General features: G+C 47.8%; 2 protein-coding genes across 5 annotated transcripts in view; both read left to right on the top strand.

Moving 5' to 3' along the window:
* SRCAP (Snf2 related CREBBP activator protein) overlaps nucleotides 1–16490 on the top strand; it is a 32914-nt gene extending 16424 nt beyond the window's left edge. For 2 of the 4 annotated variants that reach the window (XM_067013561.1, XM_059036168.2), the window contains exons 20-34: nucleotides 248–513; nucleotides 726–1013; nucleotides 1543–1707; nucleotides 1982–2167; nucleotides 2385–2651; nucleotides 2994–4501; nucleotides 7642–7907; nucleotides 8044–8246; nucleotides 10460–10629; nucleotides 10779–10975; nucleotides 11071–11185; nucleotides 11394–11513; nucleotides 12842–13036; nucleotides 13191–13274; nucleotides 13380–16490. In XM_067013561.1, coding sequence (XP_066869662.1) covers nucleotides 248–513; nucleotides 726–1013; nucleotides 1543–1707; nucleotides 1982–2167; nucleotides 2385–2651; nucleotides 2994–4501; nucleotides 7642–7907; nucleotides 8044–8246; nucleotides 10460–10629; nucleotides 10779–10975; nucleotides 11071–11185; nucleotides 11394–11513; nucleotides 12842–13036; nucleotides 13191–13274; nucleotides 13380–16073 — 6724 coding nt within the window. In that variant the 3' untranslated portion in view covers nucleotides 16074–16490. The remainder of the gene's footprint in view (nucleotides 1–247; nucleotides 514–725; nucleotides 1014–1542; nucleotides 1708–1981; nucleotides 2168–2384; nucleotides 2652–2993; nucleotides 4502–7641; nucleotides 7908–8043; nucleotides 8247–10459; nucleotides 10630–10778; nucleotides 10976–11070; nucleotides 11186–11393; nucleotides 11514–12841; nucleotides 13037–13190; nucleotides 13275–13379) is intronic. The other 2 variants (XM_059036165.2, XM_059036164.2) reach the window with 1 other exon arrangement.
* Nucleotides 16491–16517: 27 nt separating this feature from the next.
* On the top strand, nucleotides 16518–20025 carry TMEM265 (transmembrane protein 265). Its single transcript, XM_067013596.1, has 3 exons — nucleotides 16518–17057; nucleotides 18110–18280; nucleotides 19555–20025. Exons 1-3 carry the CDS (start codon nucleotides 16929–16931, stop codon nucleotides 19714–19716), a joined length of 462 nt encoding a protein of 153 aa, XP_066869697.1. The 5' UTR covers nucleotides 16518–16928; the 3' UTR covers nucleotides 19717–20025.
* Nucleotides 20026–24241: the final 4216 nt, after the last annotated feature.

A 24241-nucleotide genomic window follows, 5' to 3' on the forward strand; every position in this document is an offset into this window, starting at 1 on the left:
GTTTGTCACTGATTTTTTTTTTTCCCCTCCTTTCTCTGCTTCGTCCTTTTTTTTTTTTTTTTTTTTTTTTTTTTTTGGCTTTGTGCTTTTTGGTTATCGGATTTCTTTCCCTCTTTCTCCATTGGGTCTTATCTTTTCCTTCTTTGCTTTTATAATCTGTTTTTCTGCCTCATCTTCCATATTAATTTCTTTTCCTACTCTTCACTCTCCCTCCTTTCCTACCCATCCCCTTGTTTTTTCCTCGTAGGATGCTGCAGCCAATGCCTAAGCAAGAAGGCCGGACAGTGGTGGTGGTGAACAGTCCACGGACTCCCCTGGGCCCTGTCCCAGTCCGACCCCCTCCAGGACCTGAGCTCTCAGCCCAGCCCACCCCTGGCCCAACACCCCCAGTCCTGCCAGCACCACTGATGGTGTCGGCCTCGCCTTCTGGGCCCCCACTCATTCCGGCATCCCGGCCTCCTGGCCCTGTTCTTTTGCCCCCACTGCAGCCAAACGGTGGGCCTCTCCCCCAGGGTGAGTTGCAAGGGAGCCAGGATGCTGGGGTGTACTTCAGGCAGATTGTTCAGATTGGGGGAGAAGTAATGAAAATTAGTATTTGAGGAGCTGGGTTGGAGACAGGGGTGTGGTGTTTGATGGGCTACAAGGGATTATGTGTGGAGGTTTCTAGGACTAGGCTGAGGCTTTAGTCAGGGTATATCTGACAGGTGTTTGCTTTGTGTTTACAGTGATGCCGTCCCCTCTGGGGGTCTTAAGTGGGACCTCACGACCTCCCACGCCAACCCTATCCTTAAAGCCGGCCCCACCTGCTCCTGTTCGCCTGAGCCCGGCCCCGCCCCCAGGCTCCTCCAGCCTATTGAAGCCCCTTACAGTGCCACCAGGCTATACCTTCCCTTCTGCTGCTGTCACTACCACCTCTACCACCACAGCCACGGCTCCCACCACGGCAGTGCCAGCTCCTACTCCTGCTCCACAGCGCCTCATCCTGTCTCCCGATATGCAAGCTCGCCTGCCCTGTAAGTTCCCAGGGCTCTGTGAGGGTGAAGGACTTGAGATGGGAGGAAAGCCTATATGCCATGGAGCTGGAAAATAAAAGCTCGGGACCATGAGTGTATCAAATTCTAGGTAGCTAACATATATTAGGTATTTTGCCAGGCATTGGTAATTCATAATCAAGTAAGAGCCCTCAAGTAGTTCACAGTCTCTAGTTGGGGAGATGACCCATAGATGAATAAAATTTTGTGCCTAGTAGCAGAAAATTATTTGGGGTAAAAGGGCAGTGTAGAGGATGCAGCTGGTGATTAGCTCAGTATGGTGGAAAGCTGTTAGAGGATGTAAAGGAGATTGCAAAGCAAACAGGTGGGATTGGAAGGAGTAGCATGTCAAAAGCTCAAAGGCTGTAGGTGGAAGCTAAGCTTACTGGAACATGGCAAGTTGAGGGTGGGGAGGGTTGGAGAAACTGGACACTTGTGCCTCATGAAGGTCTGTGAAGTGAGGTTGAGCAGAGTGAGCCCCATGTACATTAAACCTCTTCTTTATTCATAGCAGGTGAAGTGGTCAGCATCGGGCAGTTAGCCTCACTGGCACAACGGCCAGTGGCTAGTACAGGGGGAAGCAAACCTCTCACCTTCCAAATCCAGGGCAACAAGCTGACTTTGACTGGTGCGCAGGTGCGCCAGCTTGCTGTGGGGCAGCCCCGCCCGCTGCAAAGTAGGTAAAACCCACCCCCTGTCCTGCCTTTTTCCTCCTCTTCTTTGTCCCTTTGTTTTTGTGGCTCTTTTCAGATGTCAGCCTTTATGTTTCTTTCCCTACCTTTTGGTGGGTGGGGCCAAGGGGAATGGTTGGACGGGGTCTTTTGATCAAGATAGGTATGAGTTTATTCTGGAGAAGTTATTCCCTCTTCGTTCTTTCTCTCTTCTCTTGCCTCTGCCCTCCTCCGGCTGATAGCTGCTTCTTTCTTTCTTTCTCTCTTCCCTTAACCCAGGGAATGTGGTGCACCTGGTGTCAGCAGGGGGGCAGCACCACCTCATCAGCCAGCCTGCCCATGTGGCCCTCATCCAGGCCGTGGCCCCGACCCCTGGCCCTACCCCTGTCTCTGTGCTGCCTTCTTCGACCCCCAGCACCACCCCTGCCCCCACTGGCCTCAGCCTTCCGCTTGCTGCTAACCAGGGTGAGGCTTCTGGCCTTCCTACTTACTTAGCCCTGCTGGCCTTGGTCCTTCCAGGCATGCCCTGGGCTACTGTCTGTCTAACCTTCCCTCAGTGTTGTTTTCCTTTGCCAGTATCTCTGATATCTGTCTGCTACCCTCTCCTGCCCTTGGACTTCTTCCATCCTTTGGGTCTCTTGTTTCTTTTCTACCTTCCCCTCAATCTAGCTTCCTCTTGCAGTGCCACCAACCATGGTGAATAATACAGGCGTGGTGAAGATTGTAGTGAGACAGGCCCCTCGGGATGGACTGACTCCTGTTCCTCCATTGGCCCCAGCACCCCGGCCTCCGAGCTCTGGGCTTCCAGCTGTGTTGACTCCACGCCCCACATTAACCCCTGGCCGGCTACCCACACCTGCTCTGGCTACTGCCCGGGCCCCCATACCCACGTCCACTCTGGTGAGGCCACTTCTCAAGCTGGTCCACAGTCCTACGCCTGAAGTCAGTGGTGAGTTCAGGTGGCTGAGGCCAAAAATTTTTGCCAGGAATGGAGATAGGGTGGCCCGGGGGGGTTCTAAGTCACAGTAGATCCTTTCGTTATCAGTATACTGATTTGCATTAGGCCCCCAAATGGTCTGCTGAGCCCTTGCCTAATTCCAAGATACATAAGTTGGAACTTTGGAGGGAAAAGAAATGTTAAATTGTTAGAGTCCTTGAATCTTTGATCTCATGGTATGGGAGTGAAGGTCTTGTGGGAAACAGGTGAAGCATGGGGGTAAGGGAAGGGGTAGGACAGGGTAATGGAGCAAAAAAAAGAATTTTGGGGCTAACTTATCCTCTGTCTCCACAGCTTCAGCACCCGGAGCTGCTCCCTTGACCATCTCTTCTCCTCTCCCCATGCCATCCTCGCTCCCTGGGCCAGCCTCTTCTCCAATGCCAGTTCCCAACTCCTCTCCCCTTGCTAGTCCTGTGTCTTCTACAGTCCCAGTTCCAGTGTCATCTTCACTCCCCATCTCTGTCTGCACAACGCTTCCATCCCCAGCCTCAACTCCACTCACCATCCCCATCTCAGCCTCCTTGCCTGTTTCGGCTTCGGGCCCAGCTCTGTTGACTAATGTGACTCCAACACTGGCACCTGTTGTCTCAGCGGCTCCTGGACCTCCCTCTTTGGCACCAGTTGGGGCTTCTCCATCAGCGTCAGCCTTGACTCTAGGTTTGGCCACAACTCCATCCCTGTCCCCATCTCAGGCACCTGGTCACCCTCTGTTGTTGGCTCCAGCCTCTTCACATGTTCCAGGGTTGAACTCAGCTGTGGCCCCAGCATGTTCACCTGTCCTGGTGCCAGCTTCTGCTCTGGCCAGTCCTTTTCCGGCAGCATCAAATCCAGCTCCAGCTCAGGCTTCCCTTTTGGCTCCAGCACCTACTGCATCTCAGGCTCTAGCCACCTCTCTGGCTCCCATGGTGGCTCCACAGACAGCAATCCTGGCTCCTTCTCCAGCTCCTTCTCTGGCTCCTCTTCCAGTCCTGGCTCCATCACTAGGTCCTACTCCTGTCCTGGCTCCATCGCAGACTTCGGTTCCACTTCTGGCTTCATCATCTACTCCAGGAACTCCTTTAGCCTCAGCTTCCTCACTGGTGCCAGCCTCAGCTCCTGTGTTGGCTCCGTCATCAGCTCAAACTATGGTATCAGCCCCAGTTCCATCACCTCTCCCAAGTCCGGCTTCTACGCAGACACTGGCTTTACCCCCAGCTTTAGCATCTACTCTTGGCGGATCGTCTCCATCTCAGACACTCTCTTTGGGAACTGGGAACCTCCAAGGTTCTTTTCCAGCTCAGACATTGTCATTGACTCCAGCAGCATCCCTAGTACCAGCTCCAGCCCAGACACTGTCTTTGGCACCAGGACCACCACTGTGTCCATCTCAGACGCTGTCTTTGGCTCCAGCAACCCCTCTGGCTCCAGTTTCTCCAATGGGCCCGGCCCCAGCTCACACACTGACTTTGGCTACAGTGTCGTCATCTGCTTCACTCTTGGCCCCAGCTTCAGTGCAAACACTGACCTTGAGCCCTGCCCCAGTGCCGGTGCCCACTTTGGGCCCAGCGGCAGCTCAGACTCTGGCACTGGCCCCAGCCTCATCACAGTCCCCAGCTTCCCAGGCATCTTCCCTCGTGGTTTCGGCAACTGGTGCCACTCCCTTGCCTGTCACCATGGTATCCCGGCTGCCTTTTTCCAAGGATGAGCCTGAGACACTGACATTACGCTCTGGTCCCCCCAGCCCTCCCTCCACTGCTACCTCGTTCAGTGGTCCCCGACCTCGACGCCAGCCCCCACCACCACCTCGTTCCCCCTTCTATCTGGTAAGTTTTACTGCCTCAAAGGAGAGGGAACAGGAAATTGAATTTCTTTGGAGTGTTGCTACAGAGTGGATGGAACAAAATAATGTCACCTTTATCTTGGTAAATTACAAAGCCTAGTTTTGTGGACCTAATACTTGAATGTTACTGGACAAAACCCTTCTCTGGGCCTTTACTCTTATCTGTAAAATGGGAAGAATAATCCATGTCCTACTTTTCACAGAGGAGTAATTGAGGACATAATGTGCTTTTAAAACCATTAATCACTGATGTGTTCAAGGCTTTCTTGTTACATTTGGTCTCTTTGGTTCTTGCTTACTCTTTTGAGTTAGTGTTGGCATCTAATTGCCCCATTTTACAGATGAACCTAGCCTACTAAATGATGTTTTAAATTTTATACAACTTGTGAGAACACAGATGTGCTGACTCCATTGCTTTCTCTTCTTCCCCACAAGAGGCAGTCCTCAGAGACAGGAGGATTTTTCTCAGTTGCTAAAACTGTCACCATTAAGTATTTGAACTTCTAGAGGAGAAAGGACACCACAGAATACAGTTCCCTAAAGATCATGAGCGTTTGACTTTGACGGTCATTTGCTGTAGTTTTTTACCTCCATGGTGATTAAGTGGGCAATAAAAAGAACTCTGTCCTGTCATGAGCTTTCTGGTAGCCATTTTTTTCTGTTATATATATAGTTGTATATATATTTGGTTAAATAAAAGTTGCAACTCAGAGTAAGTAACCCAGGACCTAATAATGAGAAAGATCTAGTGAGTCCTTCCAGGCCGTCTTGTCTTTTTATCACTCTGATAATAGAGCTGCTTTGTATTCTTGGCCCCCGTCCCCCACCCTCCATTTTGCCACTTGCCCCCACCTTTGGTCTTTCTCTAATGCTGCCAGGTTGGTCTGGCTTTTTGGAAGTAGAAGAGAGCCTAGATCCTAGCCCAAGGGTGCAACCCCATGGTCTGTGTTAAATTTTCATTGCTCTGCAAGTAGGTAGCAGCTTCTTGATACTTTTTCTTTAAACAGTTTGAGATATAAATCACATACCATACAGTTCACCTATTTAAACCGTACAATTCATTGGCTTTTAGTACATTCACAGAGTTATGCAACCATGACAATAATCAACTTTAGAACATTTTCATGACCCTAAAAAGAAACCCCACACCTTTAACCATCATCCCTGACCTTTCCGTCCCTCCTAGCTCTAAGTAACTTGTATCTGTAGATTTACTTATGGAGTCATATAATATACGGTTTTTTGTGACTGGCTTCTTTTACTTAGTATTTTTGAGGTTCATCCATGTTGTGCTATAACTGACATATATATATGTATATATATCAGTACTTCATTTTTTAAAAATTGTTGAATAATATGCCATTGTATGAATATACCACATTTTATATATCTATTCATCAGTTGATTGGGGGACATTTGATTTGTTTCTTCTTTTTGGCTGTTATGAATAATGCTGTGAACATTCATGTATAAGATTTTGTATCTTTTCATGTTTTCGGTTATATTGGATGTAAATTTAGGAGTGGAATTAACTGGGTTATGGTAACTATGTTTGACTGTTTGAGGAACTGAAAAACTGTTTTCCAAAGTGGCTGTACCATTTTACATTTCCACCAGCGCTTGTGAGGGTTCCAGGTTCTCTATATCTTTGCCAAAAACTTGTTATTATTTGTCTTTTTTGATTATAGCCATCCTAGTGGGTTTGAAGTGGTATCTTGTGGTTTTTAAATATTTATTTATTTGGTTGCGCCGGGTCTCAGTTGCAGCATGGGGGCTTCTTAGTTGCGGCTCCAGGGCACTGCAGTTGCAGCTCGCCGGCTCCTTAGTTGTGGCATGCGAACTCTTAGTTGAGGTATGCATGTGGGATCTAGTTCCCTGACCAGGGATCGAACCTGGGCCCCCTGTATTGGGAGCACAGAGTAGAGTCTTATCCACTGCACCACCAGGGAAGTCCCTTTTGTAAAGGTTTTGATTTGCATTTTCCTGATGGCTAATGATGTTGAGCATCTTTTCAGTGGTTGTTAGCCATTTGTATATCTTCTTTGAAGAAATGTCGATTCAGATCCTTTCCCTTTTAAAATTGGGTTATTTTATTCTTTTTCTTTTTTTTATTGAGTTGTAAGAGTTCTTTATATATTCTGGATACAAGTCCTTTTTCGGGTAGATGATTTGCAAATATTGTCTCCTTTGCTGCTACTTAATGAGAGCTGGCCTTAATGATTTTTCCCTCTGCTAGGATGCTTTCCTTCCTCACTTAGACCACCAGGAGCCAAGAGTTCAAGCTTAAGGTAGCAGTCAGGAAGGGAGATTTGGGACACTGCTTTTTTTCAGGACCATCTTGTAAGGTCCAGTCTCCTTCATTGTTTGTTCATTCTAATAACATATTTATTGAGAGCCTACTTTGTTCCAGATACTGAGTTGGATACTGGATGATTACAGTGAGGGGCTTACAGTTTAGTGGGTAGAAGATGTTAATCAAAGAATCCTATACATGTAAAACTACAAGTGTGATAAGTGCTACAAAAGAGTTAGGTGGTTTTATAGCCTGTGAAACTGGAAGCACAAAGATGGGAAAGGATTGGGTCAAAGTCATACAGTTATCCTGTCAGCCAGGGCGCTCCCCTTTTCTCTCTCGGGGTTACCTAGATGTCTGCTTAGCTGTTCCCATCCCACCCCATTCCAGTCTGACCTTTGAGAAAAACCTGCCATGGATTTGATTAGCCTCTCTGTGTCCTGGTCAGTGATTTGATGAGGGATTTTAATAATTGTTTTGGATCTACTGCAAGAAGATAAATTAACTTGGATATTCTGGATTTAAGTGTTATATGGGAAAACACACAAATCATCCATTCTATAAGTTTGTCAAACATGGATCTTAATTTTGAATATTCAGGCATCTGCTTTGGTAGCATACAGGGAAGATCAGTTTTCTTTTGCGGAGAAGTTATTTCATTTAACATTGGGAAAAGAATAACTCCCATTATTGACAATTTGGAAGAACTAAAAGAGTGTTTTGTTGAATCTTATTGTTTCCACAGATTATGTTTAATTCTGGGAGGAACTGCCAGATTTTCTGTAAGGACGCTGATCACTTTTTCTATGTTTTTCTCCTCTTATCCTCAGGACTCTCTGGAGGAAAAGCGGAAGCAGCAGCGGTCTGAACGCCTGGAACGGATTTTCCAACTTAGTGAGGCTCATGGGGCCCTGGCACCCGTGTATGGGACTGAAGTCTTGGATTTGTGTACCCTGCCCCAACCTGTTGCCAGCCCCATCGGCCCTCGTTCTCCTGGCCCCAGCCACCCCACCTTTTGGACTTATACCGAGGCTGCCCGCCAGGCTGTACTGTTTCCCCAGCAACGACTAGACCAGCTGTCAGAAATCATTGAGAGGTTGGCAGGGCTAAGTGCTAATGGGAAGTGGGTCTTGGGGCCTCTGAGTGGATATAGTGGTTAGGGCTGGTAAAGGTGCTAACTTCTGGGGCCATTCAGAGTTCCACATTTTATACTGCTTGCCTTCTTTTTACAGGTTCATCTTTGTCATGCCTCCTGTGGAGGCACCTCCCCCTTCCTTGCACGCCTGCCACCCACCTCCTTGGCTGGCCCCACGTCAGGCAGCCTTCCAGGAGCAATTGGCTCGTGAGCTCTGGCCCCGGGCTCGTCCTTTGCACCGTATTGTGTGTAACATGCGTACCCAGTTTCCTGACCTGCGGCTTATTCAGTATGATTGCGGTGAGTTCATTGGCCAGTGAGGGTCTCTTGACCTCTTTTCTTGTCTTAGCCTGAAGATTGTTATATCAAAGGGATGCTGTACATAAGGTCTCTGGATTTCATTAAACATTAGATAGTCTTTTAGGTTATGCTTCTGGGTGAGATGAAGAAATGTAGGCCTCATGATAGATTCTTGGCATTCATGAATTTGACTTTGATGAAAGTTAAAAATGTTTGCTAACTCATTTATTCAATGATTATTTTGTGAACATGTTACATCATTTGGGATACAATGGCAAATGACATAGCACAGCGTGGAGTTTTCAGATTCATGGGGAAAGGTGAGTGGTGGTATAAGACTGCACAATAAATAGTAGATTTGGGGGAATTCCCTGGTGGTCCAATGGTAGGACTCCACACTTTCACTGCTGAGGGCACAGGTTGCATCCCTGGTTGAGGAATTAAGATCTCGTAAGCCATGTGGCCAAAAAAAAAAAAGTAAATGGTAGATTTTGTTTTGGGGGAAGATTTGAACAGGATGCTTGTCTTTTGAATAGAATCTTATTGGTTAGAAGGAATTTGGCTGCAGGTAACAGAAAACCAACCAACGGTGGCTTAAACCACAAGATCATATATTGTTTACTAAATGAGAAATGCCGAGAATGGTGGTATATGGCTGGTTCAGCAGCTTAGTGGTGTCTTCATGGATCCAGGACTTTACCTACTATCTTAGCTTTTATCTTTTTATTCTCTGGGTTATTTCTTTATGGTCTTAAGATGGCTGCTATAACTCCAGGGAGCACACCAATCAAGCAGGAAGCGGGGTTGAAACAAAACACTTCTCGCAAGTCTTTCATTTTTTTTCTGGGAAAGAAAGCCCTCCCAGTTGACTGTGATTCAAAATTCATTGGCTCAGATTGGGCCATATGCCCATCCTTAGAGTAATCACTGACAAAGGGAAAAAGGAACTGTGGCTTATTTAGAACAATAATGATTCATCATCTGGGGTTGGTTTGGGGTGCGCCTTCCGTGGGAATCAAGGGATCTCTGCCAGGTATCCATAGGATTAATCGGGTTCTGTTAACCAAGAATGGCTGTTGGACAGTAGTGAATAGTTTCTGCCACAACTGTACACAGGTATTTCTATAGTAACATGTTTGCAGATTTCTTTTTTTTTTTTTTTTTTTTTTTCCGGTACGCGGGCCTCTCACTGTTGTGGCCTCTCCCGTTGCGGAGCACAGGCTCAGGACGCGCAGGCTCGGCGGCCATGACTCACAAGCCCGGCCGCTCTGCGGCATGTGGGATCTTCCCGGACCGGGGCACGAACCCGCGTCCCCTGCATCGGCAGGCGGACTCTCAACCACTGTGCCACCAGGGAAGCCCCAGATTTCTTAAATGTCTTAGAACATAAGAAAGTCAGCAGAATTTTTATTAGTATGTGTTCAATAAATATTTTAGTAAAATAATTTTATAACATTTGAAGCCATTCAGAATAGGTGAATTGAAAGTCTTTGTTAAAAGTGTTCAAACTGATTGAATCACTATTTTCATGTTTGATGGGAGGTTAAACTAGATAACCTCATAAGATCCTGCCTCTCTGGTTCTTATCTCAGTGACCTTCCATCCAAGTGAGCTATGACATCAATGGATTTGTTGATGTTTATCTTGTGAATGGCTTGTGCTGCAGCTGGTATAACTCAGTGTAGTACTTGAAGGTCTTTTCTTGCTCATACACCATTGAGGATATCTTTTTTCCCCCTGAGGGTCTGTATTACCCTACCCCTAGTTAGACTGAAAGAAGTCAGATCCAAGACAGGAGCAGACTGAAGAGGAAGAACCCTTAAGGGAAGAAAATATAAAGTTAAATACTTTTGATTCCCCTGGGTTAATCAAAACCCTGGCATAGGGGCTTCCCTGGTGGTGTAGTGGTTGAGAGTCCGCCTGCCGATGCAGAGGACACGGGTTCGTGACCCGGTCAGGGAGGATCCCATGTGCCGCAGAGCGGCTGGGCCCGTGAGCTGTGGCCGCCGAGCCCGTGCTTCCGGAGCCTGTGCTCCATGGCAGGAGAGGCCACAGCAGTGAGAGGCCCACCTACCGCAAAAAAAAAAAAAAAAAAAAAAAAAAAATAACACCCTGGCATAAAACTTGATCTTTCAACTACACAGGCTTCCAGTGCTGTGTTTTTCCCACTCCAGCTTATAGCTAGCTCCCTGTACCCCTTCATATCTCTTTAGGAAAGTTGCAAACGTTGGCAGTGCTGTTGCGACAGCTCAAGGCGGAGGGCCACCGGGTGCTCATATTCACCCAGATGACCCGAATGCTGGATGTGTTGGAGCAGTTTCTCACCTACCATGGCCACCTCTACTTGCGTCTGGATGGGTCTACTAGAGTTGAACAGAGACAGGTAACCCAGGCATCTCTGGCCCTTAGAGGCTTGCCTCAGCTCTGTCTCCTTTTTCCAGGGCTCAGAGTCCCAGGAGGGGCCCCCACTAAGCCTTGGTCTGTTTTTGGGGATATGTCTCCCAATACTATCTTTTTTTCCTTTTCCTCTAGGCCTTGATGGAACGATTCAATGCAGACAAACGCATATTCTGCTTCATCCTTTCAACTCGGAGTGGGGGTGTGGGCGTGAACCTGACGGGGGCAGACACTGTTGTTTTTTATGACAGCGACTGGAATCCTACCATGGATGCTCAGGCCCAGGATCGCTGTCACCGAATTGGCCAGACCCGAGATGTCCACATATATAGGTATTGTCTAGTCACCTCTTACCTTACTTTCCCTTTGCTAATAGGGTTTTATTGATGTATTTGGCTGTTTATACATGTCCTTTATCACCCCCTAGGCTTATCAGTGAACGGACAGTGGAAGAGAACATCCTAAAAAAGGCAAACCAGAAGAGAATGTTGGGAGACATGGCAATTGAGGGAGGCAACTTCACCACAGCCTATTTTAAACAGGTACTAAGATCTTCCAGTCTGTGCAAGAGAGAACTGCTATGCCTGTAGGAGTTACTACTGCTTATTGAAAAGGATGCTTTGGCCTCCACAGATCTGCCTCTTCAACTAGTGGTGCTTCTGATACTACTAAGAGCTATCAGCTTCATAGCTATAGACCTAGGACCAACATTCCGTTGGCTCTGACACTTTTCATATGTTCTTTCCAAAGCAGACCATCCGAGAGCTGTTTGATATGCCTCTGGAGGAACCATCTGGCTCATCTATACCCTCTGCTCCTGAAGATGAGGAAGAGACTGTGGCCAGCAAGCAGACCCATATCCTGGAGCAGGTGAAAAAAGAGTGGGCAGGGACTTGACCGGCCGTCCAGTGGTTAAGACTCTGTGCTTCCACTGCAGGGGGCACAGGTTCCATCCCTGGTCGGGGAACAAAGATCCCGCCGCAGAAAAAGAGTGGGTGGTCCCTAGAGTAGAGCTAATGGTTGCAGTGTGTGTTGTCTCTCAGTCTTTTGAGTTTGTCCAAGGGGAAGGAACTATTTCTGCTGCCTCCCAGATTACAGTTGGCCTTTGATAGTTGTGAGTAGATTGCTTATTGGCTCACATGATTTCATGGATAGAACACAGGATATGGAGTCCACGGTTCTAGGTTTGAACTCCAACAGTGCTTCTTAAGAGTGTTCGTTGAGCCACATCCATTTAATCTTCTGAGCCTCACTTCCTACTTTTCTGAAATGCTAAATTGGAAGGAAATAACTGAAGGTTAAATAGCATAGTGGATGTAAGAAGTGCTTTGTATATGGTGTGAAACTCTGATTTCCCAAACATTAATGCATACTAGAATCACTTGGAAGGCTTTGAAAAAGATTGATTCCTGGGTCCCATCTCACAGTCTATTTAAATCATGATTTTGAGTGGTGAGGTCTGGGCATTTGTATTTTTTCACAAGTAGACAGATGTTTAGGAACTATAGGTGTGCATTATCATGGAGAAATTTTCCCCTACCAAGTGCCTTCCTCTCATGCTCTAGGCTACTTCCCTCAGTGACTTTGGTGTGATCTCCCTGGATATTCATTTCAGGGGAATGATCATATGTTTATCTGTTGTCATGAGGCATCTCAGTGCAAAAAAGAACTGTGGATTATTTTGTATTCAAAACTTCTGGGATTGCTTTTTTAAAGAGATTTGAGGGCTTCCCTGGTGGCGCAGTGGTTGAGAATCCGCCTGCCGATGCAGGGGACACGGGTTTGTGCCCCAATCCGGGAAGATCCCACATGCCGCAGAGCGGCTGGGCCCGTGAGCCATGGCCGCTGAGCCTGCGCGTCCGGAGCCTGTGCTCCACAATGGGAGAGGCCACAACAGTGAGAGGCCCGCGTACCACAAAAAAAAAAAAGAGAGATTTGAGGCTTACCTGAATGGAAAGTAAGTGGAACTAGAGGTCTCTAAAACAGTTATTTTTGTCCCTGGTGGCACTCCTGGTTGAATCTTTTCCATTCTATGTGGACCACTGTGTTGCTTTGGTAATTTTGGGGGCCCAGAAGAGAGTTGAGTTCTGATGTAAATCTGGTTTGGTGTAAACGTGGCCTCAAACATTTGCCAGAATCAAATCACAGGCTGTAAAGTTCTTTAATTCTCACGGTTATTCTTCCCCACACCCTCATAGGCATTGTGTCGGGCAGAGGATGAAGAGGATATCCGTGCGGCCACCCAGGCCAAGGCTGAACAGGTGGCTGAGCTTGCAGAATTCAATGAGACTGATGGGTTTCCTGCTGCTGATGGAGAGGAGGCTGGTCGGCCTGGGGCTGAAGACGAGGAGATGTCCCGGGCTGAGCAGGAAATTGCTGCCCTTGTAGAACAGGTCAGTGGGATCCACTAGTTCTCAACCTCACCCTCCACAACTCCTTCCTCTGGACTCTGCGACCTTCTTTCTGTCTTCTCTGGTGAAAATAATCAAGGGTGATGGGCCCTGGGCACCAGGTCCCTATGTTCATCATCGCTCCTCTTCCCCATAGCTGACCCCCATTGAGCGCTATGCCATGAAATTCCTGGAAGCCTCACTGGAGGAGGTGAGCCGAGAGGAGCTCAAGCAGGCAGAAGTGAGTATGGGGGTGGGGATAGAAGTGGAAAGTGGCTGCTTTCCACCCACTCCCCATGCCGCTTGCCTTCCCCTCTGACCACTCCTTGGGCTCTGTTTTTGGTAGGAGCAAGTGGAAGCTGCCCGCAAGGACCTGGACCAAGCGAAGGAGGAGGTGTTCCGCCTACCCCAGGAGGAGGAGGAGGGGCCAGGGGCTGGGGATGAGGTTTCCTGTGGGACTGGTGGAGGCAGCCACCGGCGCAGTAAGAAGGCCAAGGCCCCTGAAAGGCCAGGGACTCGCGTCAGTGAGCGTCTTCGTGGAGCCCGGGCTGAAACTCAAGGGGCAAACCACACTCCTGTCACATCCACGCATCATACCCGCAGCACCTCCACACCCCCCCGCTGCAGCCCTGCCAGGGACCGAGTTCCCCGGCCAGCGCCTAGGCCTCGACCCACTCCAGCTTCAGCTCCTGCTGCAATTCCCGCCCCAGTCCCTGCCCCAATCTCTGCCCCAATCCCCATTTCAGCCCCAAATCCAATAACCATGCTTCCTGTCCATATCTTGCCTTCTCCCCCTCTTCCTTCTGCACAGATTCCTCCCTCTTGTTCTTCTGCCTGTACCCCTCCTCCTGCCTGTACCCCTCCACCAGCTCATACCCCACCTCCAGCCCAAACTTCTCTCTTAACTCCTTCCTCCCCTCTCTTGCTTGGTCTACCTTCTGTGCCCATTTCCCCACCAGTCACCAACCTCCCCTTGGGCATGGCGCCTGAGGCAGAGCTGTGTGCACAAGCAATGGCATCTACTGAGTCCCTGGAGCTGGCTGATATGGCCAGTTCTGAGACTTCCCCAATTACTCTTGTGCCCCCTAAGGATCTGTTGCCAGTTGCTGTTGAGATCCTGCCTATGTCAGAGAAGAACCTTTCTCTCACCTCTTCTGCACCTAGCCCAAACCTGGCAGCTGGCAGCGTCCCCAACGGTCAAGAGCAGGAGGTGCCCGAGCCTGCCGAGGCGACCATCCTCTCAGTGCTGCCTGATGGTGAGGAAGTGGCCACGTGTCTGAGTGAGAGCAATAGGCTGGAGCTCCCACCCTCAGCAGCATCTGATGAGCTACTTCAGGAGCCACTGGAGGCTGACAAGAACTCAGAAGAGCTGGTGGAGGCCCAGACCCCAACGTCTACCCCAGAGAAACCACAGGAACTTGTTTCAGCTGAGGTCACAGCCCCATCAACCTCATCCTCGGCCACCTCCACACCTGAGGGTCCTTCGCCTGCCCGGCCCCCTCGGCGTCGCACCAGTGCTGATGTAGAAATTAGGGGTCAGGGGGCTGGTCGGCCAGGGCAGCCTCCAGGTCCCAAAGTGCTTCGCAAGCTGCCAGGACGGCTAGTGACTGTGGTAGAGGAAAAGGAACTGGTGAGGCGACGGCGACAGCAGCGGGGAACTGCCAGCACCCTAGTGCCTGGGGTCTCTGAGACTGGTGCCAGCCCTGGAAGCCCATCTACCCGCAGCATGTCGGGGCCAGAATCCTCACCTCCCACCAGTGGTCCCTGTGAAGCTGCTCCCCCATCCACACTGCCCACCCCAACCCAGCAGCCCTTCATAGCTCGCCGTCACATTGAGCTGGGGCTGACTGGTGGGGGCAGCCCAGAAAATGGAGAAGGGGCACTACTTGCCATCACCCCTCCTGCTGTGAAACGTCGCAGGGGGAGGCCCCCCAAGAAGAACAGGTCTCCAGCAGATGCTGGGCGAGGGGTGGATGAGGCACCTTCATCCACCTCTAAGGGAAAAACGAGTGGGGCTGACTCAGTCCCTGGGGCTGAGACCCTTATTGTTGCGGAGCCTGTCCTGGCACCCCAGCTTATTCCTGGGCCCCAGCCTCTTGGGCCCCAGCCAGTTCATAGACCCGAACCTGTCATCCTATCACCTGTGGAGAAAAGAAGGCGTGGGCGGCCCCCTAAGGCCCGAGATTTGCCCATTCCTGGGACCATTTCCTCTCCAGGGGATGGCAGCTTAGAGAGCCGGACACAGCCACTCCCGATACCGCCACCCGTGCCACCACTCCCACCACCACTCCTAGCCTGTCCCACTGCTACTGTCGCCAACACTGTCACCACTCTCACCATTTCAACATCCCCACCCAAGCGGAAGCGGGGCCGACCTCCCAAGAATCCACCATCACCTCGGCCCAGCCAGCTCCCTGTCTTGGACCGCGACAGCTCTCCTGTCCTTGAGAGCTGTGGATTGGGGAAGCAGCGGCAACCCCAGGGCCAGGGGGAGAGTGAGGGTAGTTCATCTGATGAGGATGGAAGCCGCCCCCTCACCCGCCTGGCCCGCTTACGTCTTGAAGCAGAAGGAATGAGGGGACGAAAGGGTGAAGGGTCCATGGTAGTGGCTGTAATTCAGGATGATCTGGATTTAGCGGATAGTGGGCCAGGCGGGTTAGAATTGACACCTCCTGTGGTCTCATTGGCTCCAAAACTGCGCTCGACCCGGCTGCGTCCAGGGTCTCTAGTTCCCCCACTAGAGACTGAGAAGGTGCCTCGCAAACGGGCAGGGGCCCCAGTTGGCTGTGGTCCTGGGCTGGCAAAGCGGAGCCGCCTGCAGCCCCCAAGTCCCCTGGGGCCTGAGGGTTCAGTAGAGGAGTCTGAGGCTGAAGCCTCAGGTGAGGAGGAGGAAGGGGATGGGACCCCACGGCGCCGGCCTGGCCCCCGCCGGCTTGGTGGGGCCACCAACCAAGGGGACCAGCGTATCTTGCGCAGCAGCGCCCCTTCCCACTTGGCTGGCCCTACCATTAGTCACAGAGGCCGTAAAGCCAAGACGTGAGTGGGCTGCCCCCCTTCACCTAGGCTTTCTGCCATGGCCCCTCTCCCTCCATGACCAGGCCTGACTCTGTTAACCACTACTTGAAGTCTTTTGAGGGGGGAATCCTCCAGGGAGACATAGGGGCCTTCTCCCTTCTTTCCACCAAAGTAGGGGGTAGGCAACTGGTTGTCATGGAAACGGGGCTTTTCACATATCCCCTTCCCTTCCACCCCACATGGCTGGGCAGTGTTAAGGGTGGCAAGATAGTCTTTGTCCCCACCCCCTTGTACTTGATTTCCCCAGCTATCTTTCACAGCCCCCCACCCTTAGGGGAAGGGGGAGGGGCTTCTCTCTACAATGAGTTTTTTTTCTTTTTTCTTTTCTTTTTTTTTTTTTTTTAAGAAGAAAAAAATAATAAACTTAGTTTCTGTATGAGCATCCGCGTAAGGAGGCTTCTGATTTTCTGGTCTGGTGGAGGGTTGGGTGGGAACTTGGGTATCATTTTTCTCTTCTCTCTTGCTCTTGCTAAGACCCTAGTACCTGATCTCTAACTCAGAATTATGTATCTTTGAGGCAGAAATCTCCATGCAAGAAGAGGGAAGAATGGCAAATCTTATCTGGTAGGGTACCTTTCCCTAAAGTTTCAATTTTAAGTCATTCAGACTCATACTTTTCCTCTCCTCCCTTCTATTCCCTTGGTTGCTGGACTTTCCTTGGGAACTATCTGATGCCTCAGACTTTTCCCTGCTTTAATCCGTCTTGCTCAGGTGCTTTCACTCCCTTTCCAGAAGGCAGGCATTCTACCTCCAGTTACTCCATCTAGCCAGACTGGTTTGAATCAGCCACACCCCCTTCCGAGCTTCTGGGGCTCTTCGGATGGTGGCTGGCCACCCAACCCCACCCCTGGGCTTGGCTTGGAGCCCTGAGTCAGCTCCATCTCCATCCAAGCCAAATCAAACCTGGGGCAGGAGCCGAAACTCACAGTTCCTCAAGACCTATAGCCAGGTAAGAGTCCCTGTTTGTTTTTACATTTTCTCTGATCTCAATTCCCTGGACCCTCTCCTTGTGTTCTCCCCTGATGACTGTACTGTGTTTACCTCATCTCAGTTCTTTCCTCATATCCATTTTCCTGCAGCTTTGTGGTACATATCATTCTTGGCTCTTGTCTTGCCTCTTTAACCTTTCCTATCCTTTGTTAACTTGTGTTCTGAGAACTGCAAATGTTTTCATTTTGTCTAGGGTGAAGGGGAATGGTTGGGAATGAAGGTAGAGAGGCAGTTTGATGCCAGGGCTCTGAGGGCTTGGGAAATAGGGAGATGAGAAATGATTAAGTAGGGCATCATTATGCAGGTTTCTGTGTGGCTTATGAGGTCATTTGGACTCAGTGTTAATCTGATTGTGTTGTATGACCTAGGTTAAATGGAGAGAGGAGGTGGAAGGGAGTCAGCCTAGCAAGGGAGGCTTTGATTTGGGGAGGGTGAGGTGTTTCTGAAGTTGAGTTTCCTCAGCTACAAAGAGCTTGGATGGGTACTTTTCCCCTCCTTTCCCCCATCCCCAGGACTGTGTCTTCACATGAAATCGCTGATTTCCTTAACATGGAGTACAGGACCTAGGATGCCATTCTCTGATTCCTCCTTAATATTTGAGGGCAGCCTCTAAGGAACTTCAGGGCCCTTTGAAATACAGTTGAAAATCACTGAATTGGGTAGTCTCAGACTCCTAGCAGTTTTTGAGATTCTGTGTTTTTCTACTGCCTCTCAGCATGCACCTGTCATTTTGCTTTTCCCCACTTGCCAAAACAGTAAGTAATACAGATAATGCTACATTCATACCAGCTTGCCTTTAAAGACTGGGAACCTTAGGCTGAGGAAAAAGGATTCCAGACATATATTTCCTCTCAGTCTGTGAGTCACTAGGGGGAATTCCTCAGGTAAGGCAGCATTCCTGAGAGTTCAGCTAGGCTATGACATGATCAGAGAGACGGGTAGAGTCTGAGCAAGACTCTACTAGGGGTTCAGTTGTTGGGCTTACAAGTATCTTGACTGTATCGCCCACAGGTGATGGAGGACGAGGAGAAGGCAGTAGAGAGCTTGGTGAGCAACACGGAAGCTGCTCGTTCTCCATCCCCCATTCGCTGCTGCTCGCTCCGCCTCCGCTACTTGGCAGCTACTAGCATTATATGTGGCTGCTCTTGCCTGGGAGTCGTGGCCCTTGTGTTTGCCATCAAGGTGAGGAAAGCAGTTCCTATGGGAGCAGGGGTGTGGGTGTAGTAAGGCTGGTTCTGTATACCTGATCTATCTACATTGATCAAACAGTTAATAAAAAGTACCTGTCAGAGCCTGGCTGTGGGCCTGGTGCCAGAAATAGGAATAAGACATGGTTCTTGCCGTCAAAGGGCCCACAGTCTAGCAAAAGAGATGGCTGTGAAAATAGGTAGTTATTAATGGAATACAGCTCATCAGTACTATGATAGAGGAAGCACAGGGTATTCCAGGAGCTATGTATGTGTATATATATGTATGTAAGTACATGTACGTGTATAATAGAGTAGGTGACAGGAAGGGCATCCTAAGGGAGTAAAAAGAAAGTAATCTTAAAGGATGAGTGAATAAGGGTAAAAGTGCATTCCAGGCGAAGGGAGCACAGGCAGCCTATACAAAGGCAACCTGGACTATTAGTTCAGCATGAATGAACCAGTAAGGAATAGTGAGAGATGAAGCCAGAGGATCCAGATTCCCAAGAGCCTCCAGTGCTGTGCTTAGGAGTTTCAACTTTATCTGGGAAGTACTGGGGAGCCTTTCAAGGATTTTTGCAAAGGAGAATGACATGGTCAGATTTGTGTTGCAGTAAGGTCCACTCTCAAGGCCTATAAAGAGGATGAATGGGAAGGGGCAAGACTCAGGGCAGCTGAGCAGTAACTAGAACAATCTATAGGAGTTCGGAAGAAGCTATGAAGTTTTTGAGAGGGCTTCACCATTTCAAAACATCTAACAGAAACTGCACGTGTACCTTTTGGAATTTCCTCGACCCTAGTTGTATTTTTATCAGAAACTGTTTTCTTATCATCATAATGTCTGGATTTCATTAGGGCAAAATTATAAAAAGAATCCTTAATGAAAAAGATGAGGCCCATTGGGCTAATGAGAATGGAGTGTTGTTTGGTTGGACATGAGTGAAATACTCCAAGACTGCTCACTGTTTCTTGCCAAGAATTCCAAATTCTGAATGAATCTGAAATGAGTAGAAAAGGATGGGGAATAAAATGAAAAGTATTTTCCCATATGTGATCTTCTGAGCAAACAACAGCCGTCCTGAAAAGGAGGCAGAGCAGAGTGGGTACCTTACTTTGCAGTTGAGACATGAGAGTTAGAAACTGGAAAGGGAGGTGGAGGGTTTGGGTGTGAGATTTTGAGCCAAGACGAGGATGTAGGATTGGAGTGGGGCAGAGGGCATTTTGGGGCAGAAGCGGGGGGAGAACCTAACCAAAAACCTGCCCCCACAGGCGGAAGAGCGGCATAAGGCAGGCCGGTTGGAGGAGGCAGTGCACTGGGGGGCCCGGGCCCGGAGGTTCATCCTGGCCAGCTTTGCCGTCTGGCTTGCTGTCCTTGTTCTGGGCCCGCTGCTTCTATGGCTGCTCTCCTACGCCATCGCCCAGGCTGAGTGACCCTAGCTGGCCTTTGCCGAGAGTCAGCCGAGACATCCTGAATCCTGCAATGCGGCATTGCTAGGGTCTGGTGCCAACAATGGTACTTCCTGGCTGGAAGGATGGTGCCTCTCTCAAAGGGCTTTGGAAGAGAGAGGCAGCAGCTGAGACTGATGAGGGGAGGTCAGCTTGCTCTGTTCTTTCAGTGCCCACCATCCCCTATTCCCCCCAATCTCCTCCATCCTAGAGGCCTCTAGGAGGTGGGGTTGAAGCCCAGGCCTGATTTTATTAGTATTTGTTTTGTAATAAAAATCTTTTTTAGTGGCGAAATGCTCCTGTCTAATTGTTCTTCCCCTGCTTTTCCCTGGGCCCTTAGTGAGAGCCAGACTGGACATCTGACTGATGGCAGAAGCCTGCACCTCCCCTTACCTAGGAGCTTCAAGAGGAGGAAAGGATTTTTTTCCCCCTTTTCCTTCTTCTTCTGGAAGTTTCCCTTCTTGGAAAGACCCAAGCTTCTCCCTTACCTGTCAACAGAGACCCTTAGGCCACAGAGGAAAAGTCGTAGCAGCAGCTACTAGTTATTGAGTGCTTACTATATTCCAGGCTGTGTGCTAACCATTTTATATTTCTTAACTTCTTCAGTCCTCAAAATCACTCAATAGTAGGTACTACTGTTTTTATTTTATAGTTGAGGAAACAGGTACAGATTATCCAAGGTCACACAGCTAGTAAGTGGCAGAGCTGGAATTAAACCTAGACAGTTCCAGAGCTGAGAGACGAGTGAAAGGATTGGATAATAGCAACCACCACCCTGTATGTAGAAACTTGTATGATTATAATGAATTTTCATATCCTTTATCTTGGGCCTTGTGATAATATTTTAAACATTTTAAAAATTGTGAGGTACATAAAGCAAAATATCCAAAACAGAATATATAGCTCAATAAGTTAACACAAAGAAAACATCTGAAAAACCACCATTCAGTCAATTTAACATTGCCAGCACTCCAAAGCCTTCTTTATACCCTTCCCAATCACTACACCTTCGTTTCTTCCCACAAGTAACTTTCTGTTTGTTACCCACAAGTATTCTGACTTCTAACAATGTAGTTTAGTTTTGCCTGCATTTGAACACTATATAAATGGAATCATATGTATTCTTTTTATGTCTTGCTTCTTTTACTTAACATTGCTTGTGAGATTGATCAATATTTGGTGTAGCTGTAGTTTTCATTACTGTATAGTATTCCATTATATGACTACATTACAATTTACCGATTTTCTGTTAGTGGACTTTTGGAATGTTTCCCGTTAGGATATTATGAATCATGCTGCTTTGGACATTCTTGTACATGTTTTTTGAAGTACATGTACCCTGGGAATGAAATTTGGGGGTTATTTCACCAGCAGAGAGACCAATAGAGCACCTAAAGGAATTAGAGATGTTGCACACTGAAGATTAAAGGGGAAGGAGGGGCACATGATGGTTGTCAGTGTTCCAAAGTGCTTCAGGAAGGAAAAGTGAAGGGAATCCATTGTTGGTCCAGAGGTTAGAACTACAGCAATGGGTAGAAGCCATATAAACAGCAGTGGTTCTGAACCTTGACTTCACAATGGAACCTCCTGGGGAGCCTTAAAAAGTAACTTATGCCTGAGCTTTACCCCCCCAGAGATTCTGATTTAATTTGTGTGAGGTGCTGCCTGGGCAGGATAACTTATTTTAGAGAGATTTTTTACAAAAAATTTTTAAAGCTAGTATTTGATTAATTAGCAGCTTCAGTTTACTAGAATATCCCATTTCCCCAAACTGATTACATGAAGTCTCGCTATTTTTTAACTCTTTATTTTGAAAAAATTTCAAATCTATAGAACAATAACAATACAATGAACTCATGTGTACTCTTACCTAGATTTATAATGTTTAACACTTCACCACATTTGCTTTATATCTTTCTAAATGTACATAATTGTTACTGCTGAATCATTTGAGGGTAAGTTGAAGGCCCTTCATCTCTAAATACCTCATGATCTGTATCTCCTAAGAACAAAGATATTCTCTCACATAACTACAGTACAATTATATAATTCAGAGAAGTTAACTTCAGTACAATATTATCTTCTAATATGTAGTCCATATTCAAACTTGCCAGTTGTCCCAATAATGTCCTGTATAGCAATTTCTGCTTTAGGGTCCAGTGTGGGAACACTTACTGCATTTAGTTTGTCATATCTCTTTAGCATTCTTCAATTTTTAGTAGGTCCTCACCCTTTTTTTGTCTTTCATGACATTTTTGAGGTGAGGCCATTTGTAGAATGTCTCTCAATTTGGGTTCTTATGACTGAATTCAGGTTATGCATTTTTGGCTGAAATATTACATAAGCTGTATGTCCTCAGTACATCACATCGAGAGGCATATGTCAATTTGCCTTTTTATTGGTGGAGGTAACATTGACAACTTGATTTTAAGGTAGTGTCTATCAGATTTCTGCAGAGGTAAAGATACTTTTTTTCCTTTGTAATTAAAAAGTTATCTGTATAGGGACTTCCCTGGCGGCACCGTGGTTAAGAATCCGCCTGCCAATGCAGGGGACACGGGTTCAAGCCCTAGTCCAGGAAGATCCCACATGCCGCGGAGCAACTAAGCCCGTGCGCCACAACTGCTGAGCCTGTGTGCTGCAACTGTTGAAGCCCACGAGCCTAGAGTCCATGCTCTGCAACGAGAAGCCACCATGGTGTGAAGCCCACGCACCGCAACGAAGAGTAGCCCCTGCTCACCACAACCAGAGAAAGCCCGCGCGCAGCAACAAAGACCCAACGCAGACAAAAATAAAATAAATAAATAAATTTACAAAAAAAAGAAAAGTTATCTGTATAAATACCTCAGCAAATGTTTACCGGTAACTTTAATGCCCTTTTTGCCCAAGTCAGTTATTCTGAGGCTTACAAAATGTTGATGTTTTAACTTTATCATTCTTTCTATACTTATTAGTTGGCATTCTACTATAAAGGTCTTTTTCATTTATTTACAATTTTTAGTGTCAGTATGGTCTCAGATTGTTTTTAAATTCAATTTGTTATACCCCTTACTGTCATTAGCCTTCTTAAATTGTTTTGTTGAGGTATAATTTGCCTACAGTAAAGTACACAGATCTTAATGTGTGCCGAATGGTGAACGTTTTTACATGAACACACCTGTGTAATCACCACCTAGGTGAATAGAACATTTCTAGTACATCAGAAGGCTCCCTCATAGCCCTCTCAGTCTCATTATCCTTTTTGTCCCTGATTTCAACCTGGTTCTTATGTCTAAGTCCCCATCTTTCTTCACTTGCTTTCTGGCACAAACTATTCCAGGCTCATCTTGTACTTTCTCCGCTCCAGCCTGGGAATTGCCCATTTCTCCCAAGGAGCCCTGATTTCTTTTATTGAGGACTCTTACTTTGAAATCAGTATCTAGACACTAGCTATGCTCACTCTACTGGGACATTATTGCTTCTAGGCCCTTTCAGAGGTTAGAGCTAGAAAATATCTAATTTTATCTATCTTAAGTCATTTCTTAAACTCACACCTCCAATTTCAGTCAATCATAAGGTGCTCTCCTTCCCTATTCCAAATTCCATATTCCCACAGTAAGAATCTAGGCTGCCAACTACATCAATGTTTATTCACTTGCTCAACTTCAAAATAATTATCCCATTATGCTACCAAACAAGTCTACTAAGTAAAGATTTCTTTGCAACTATTTTGTCTTTAGATTAATGGTTATAAGGTCAAAGTACTCTGTTAAAAAGTTACTTGGATTCGTTTTTCTCCTCTTACATGCTTGCAATCCCAAAGTGACATTTCTAAGATAGAAGATTAAATGAATTCATTCTCTGCCTCCTGGAACACAGCCTCCACAAGGGTAGGGACCTTATTTTTTTTCATTGCTATTAGTCTAACTCTTAGACGCTCAACTAATATTTGTTGAATGAGTAAGTGAATGCCAGGGTTGAGCTGTGCACTGAGAAGATTTATGAAGTGAGTCACTCCTGGCAGAATCTCATAACCTGGTAGGCTTCGAACAAAGTGTGATATTCCCCAAGGCTTTCGGGAGGTGGTGGTGGAAGACTGGGAAAATGTATAACCCCAGATGGGGAGCACTGAGGCTTTGGAGGTATTCCAGACTCGGAGCAGCCACAGAACGAGAAAGCCTCTTCTGGCTGACGGGCCGTGAACTCGTACAAGTTCGTACCAAGTAGCCAAGTTGAGGTCCAAGCTGCATGCTCTGCCCCTCAAAGCAGGCGCTTTGGACTAGGCTGCTAATATTTTTAAAAGCCGAATTCAGATAGGGATTCTGAGAGACTGAGGGGACCATGCCCAAGTCCGGGAGTCGGAGGCGCAGAGAGTCCCGCGTCCCAGCTACCCGGAGGTCACACTTACCGGTAAATCTAACTTCCGAGTCCCGTTCCAGGCCTCCAGCCCCACCGGTCAATAAGCTCCGCCCCCTGCTGGCCCCAGCAGATGCCGTGCCCTGATTGGCCGTATCTGAAGCCCCGCCCTAGC

Source organism: Kogia breviceps, chromosome 14 (genome assembly GCF_026419965.1).
Source record: "Kogia breviceps isolate mKogBre1 chromosome 14, mKogBre1 haplotype 1, whole genome shotgun sequence".
Taxonomy (NCBI): domain Eukaryota; kingdom Metazoa; phylum Chordata; class Mammalia; order Artiodactyla; family Physeteridae; genus Kogia; species Kogia breviceps.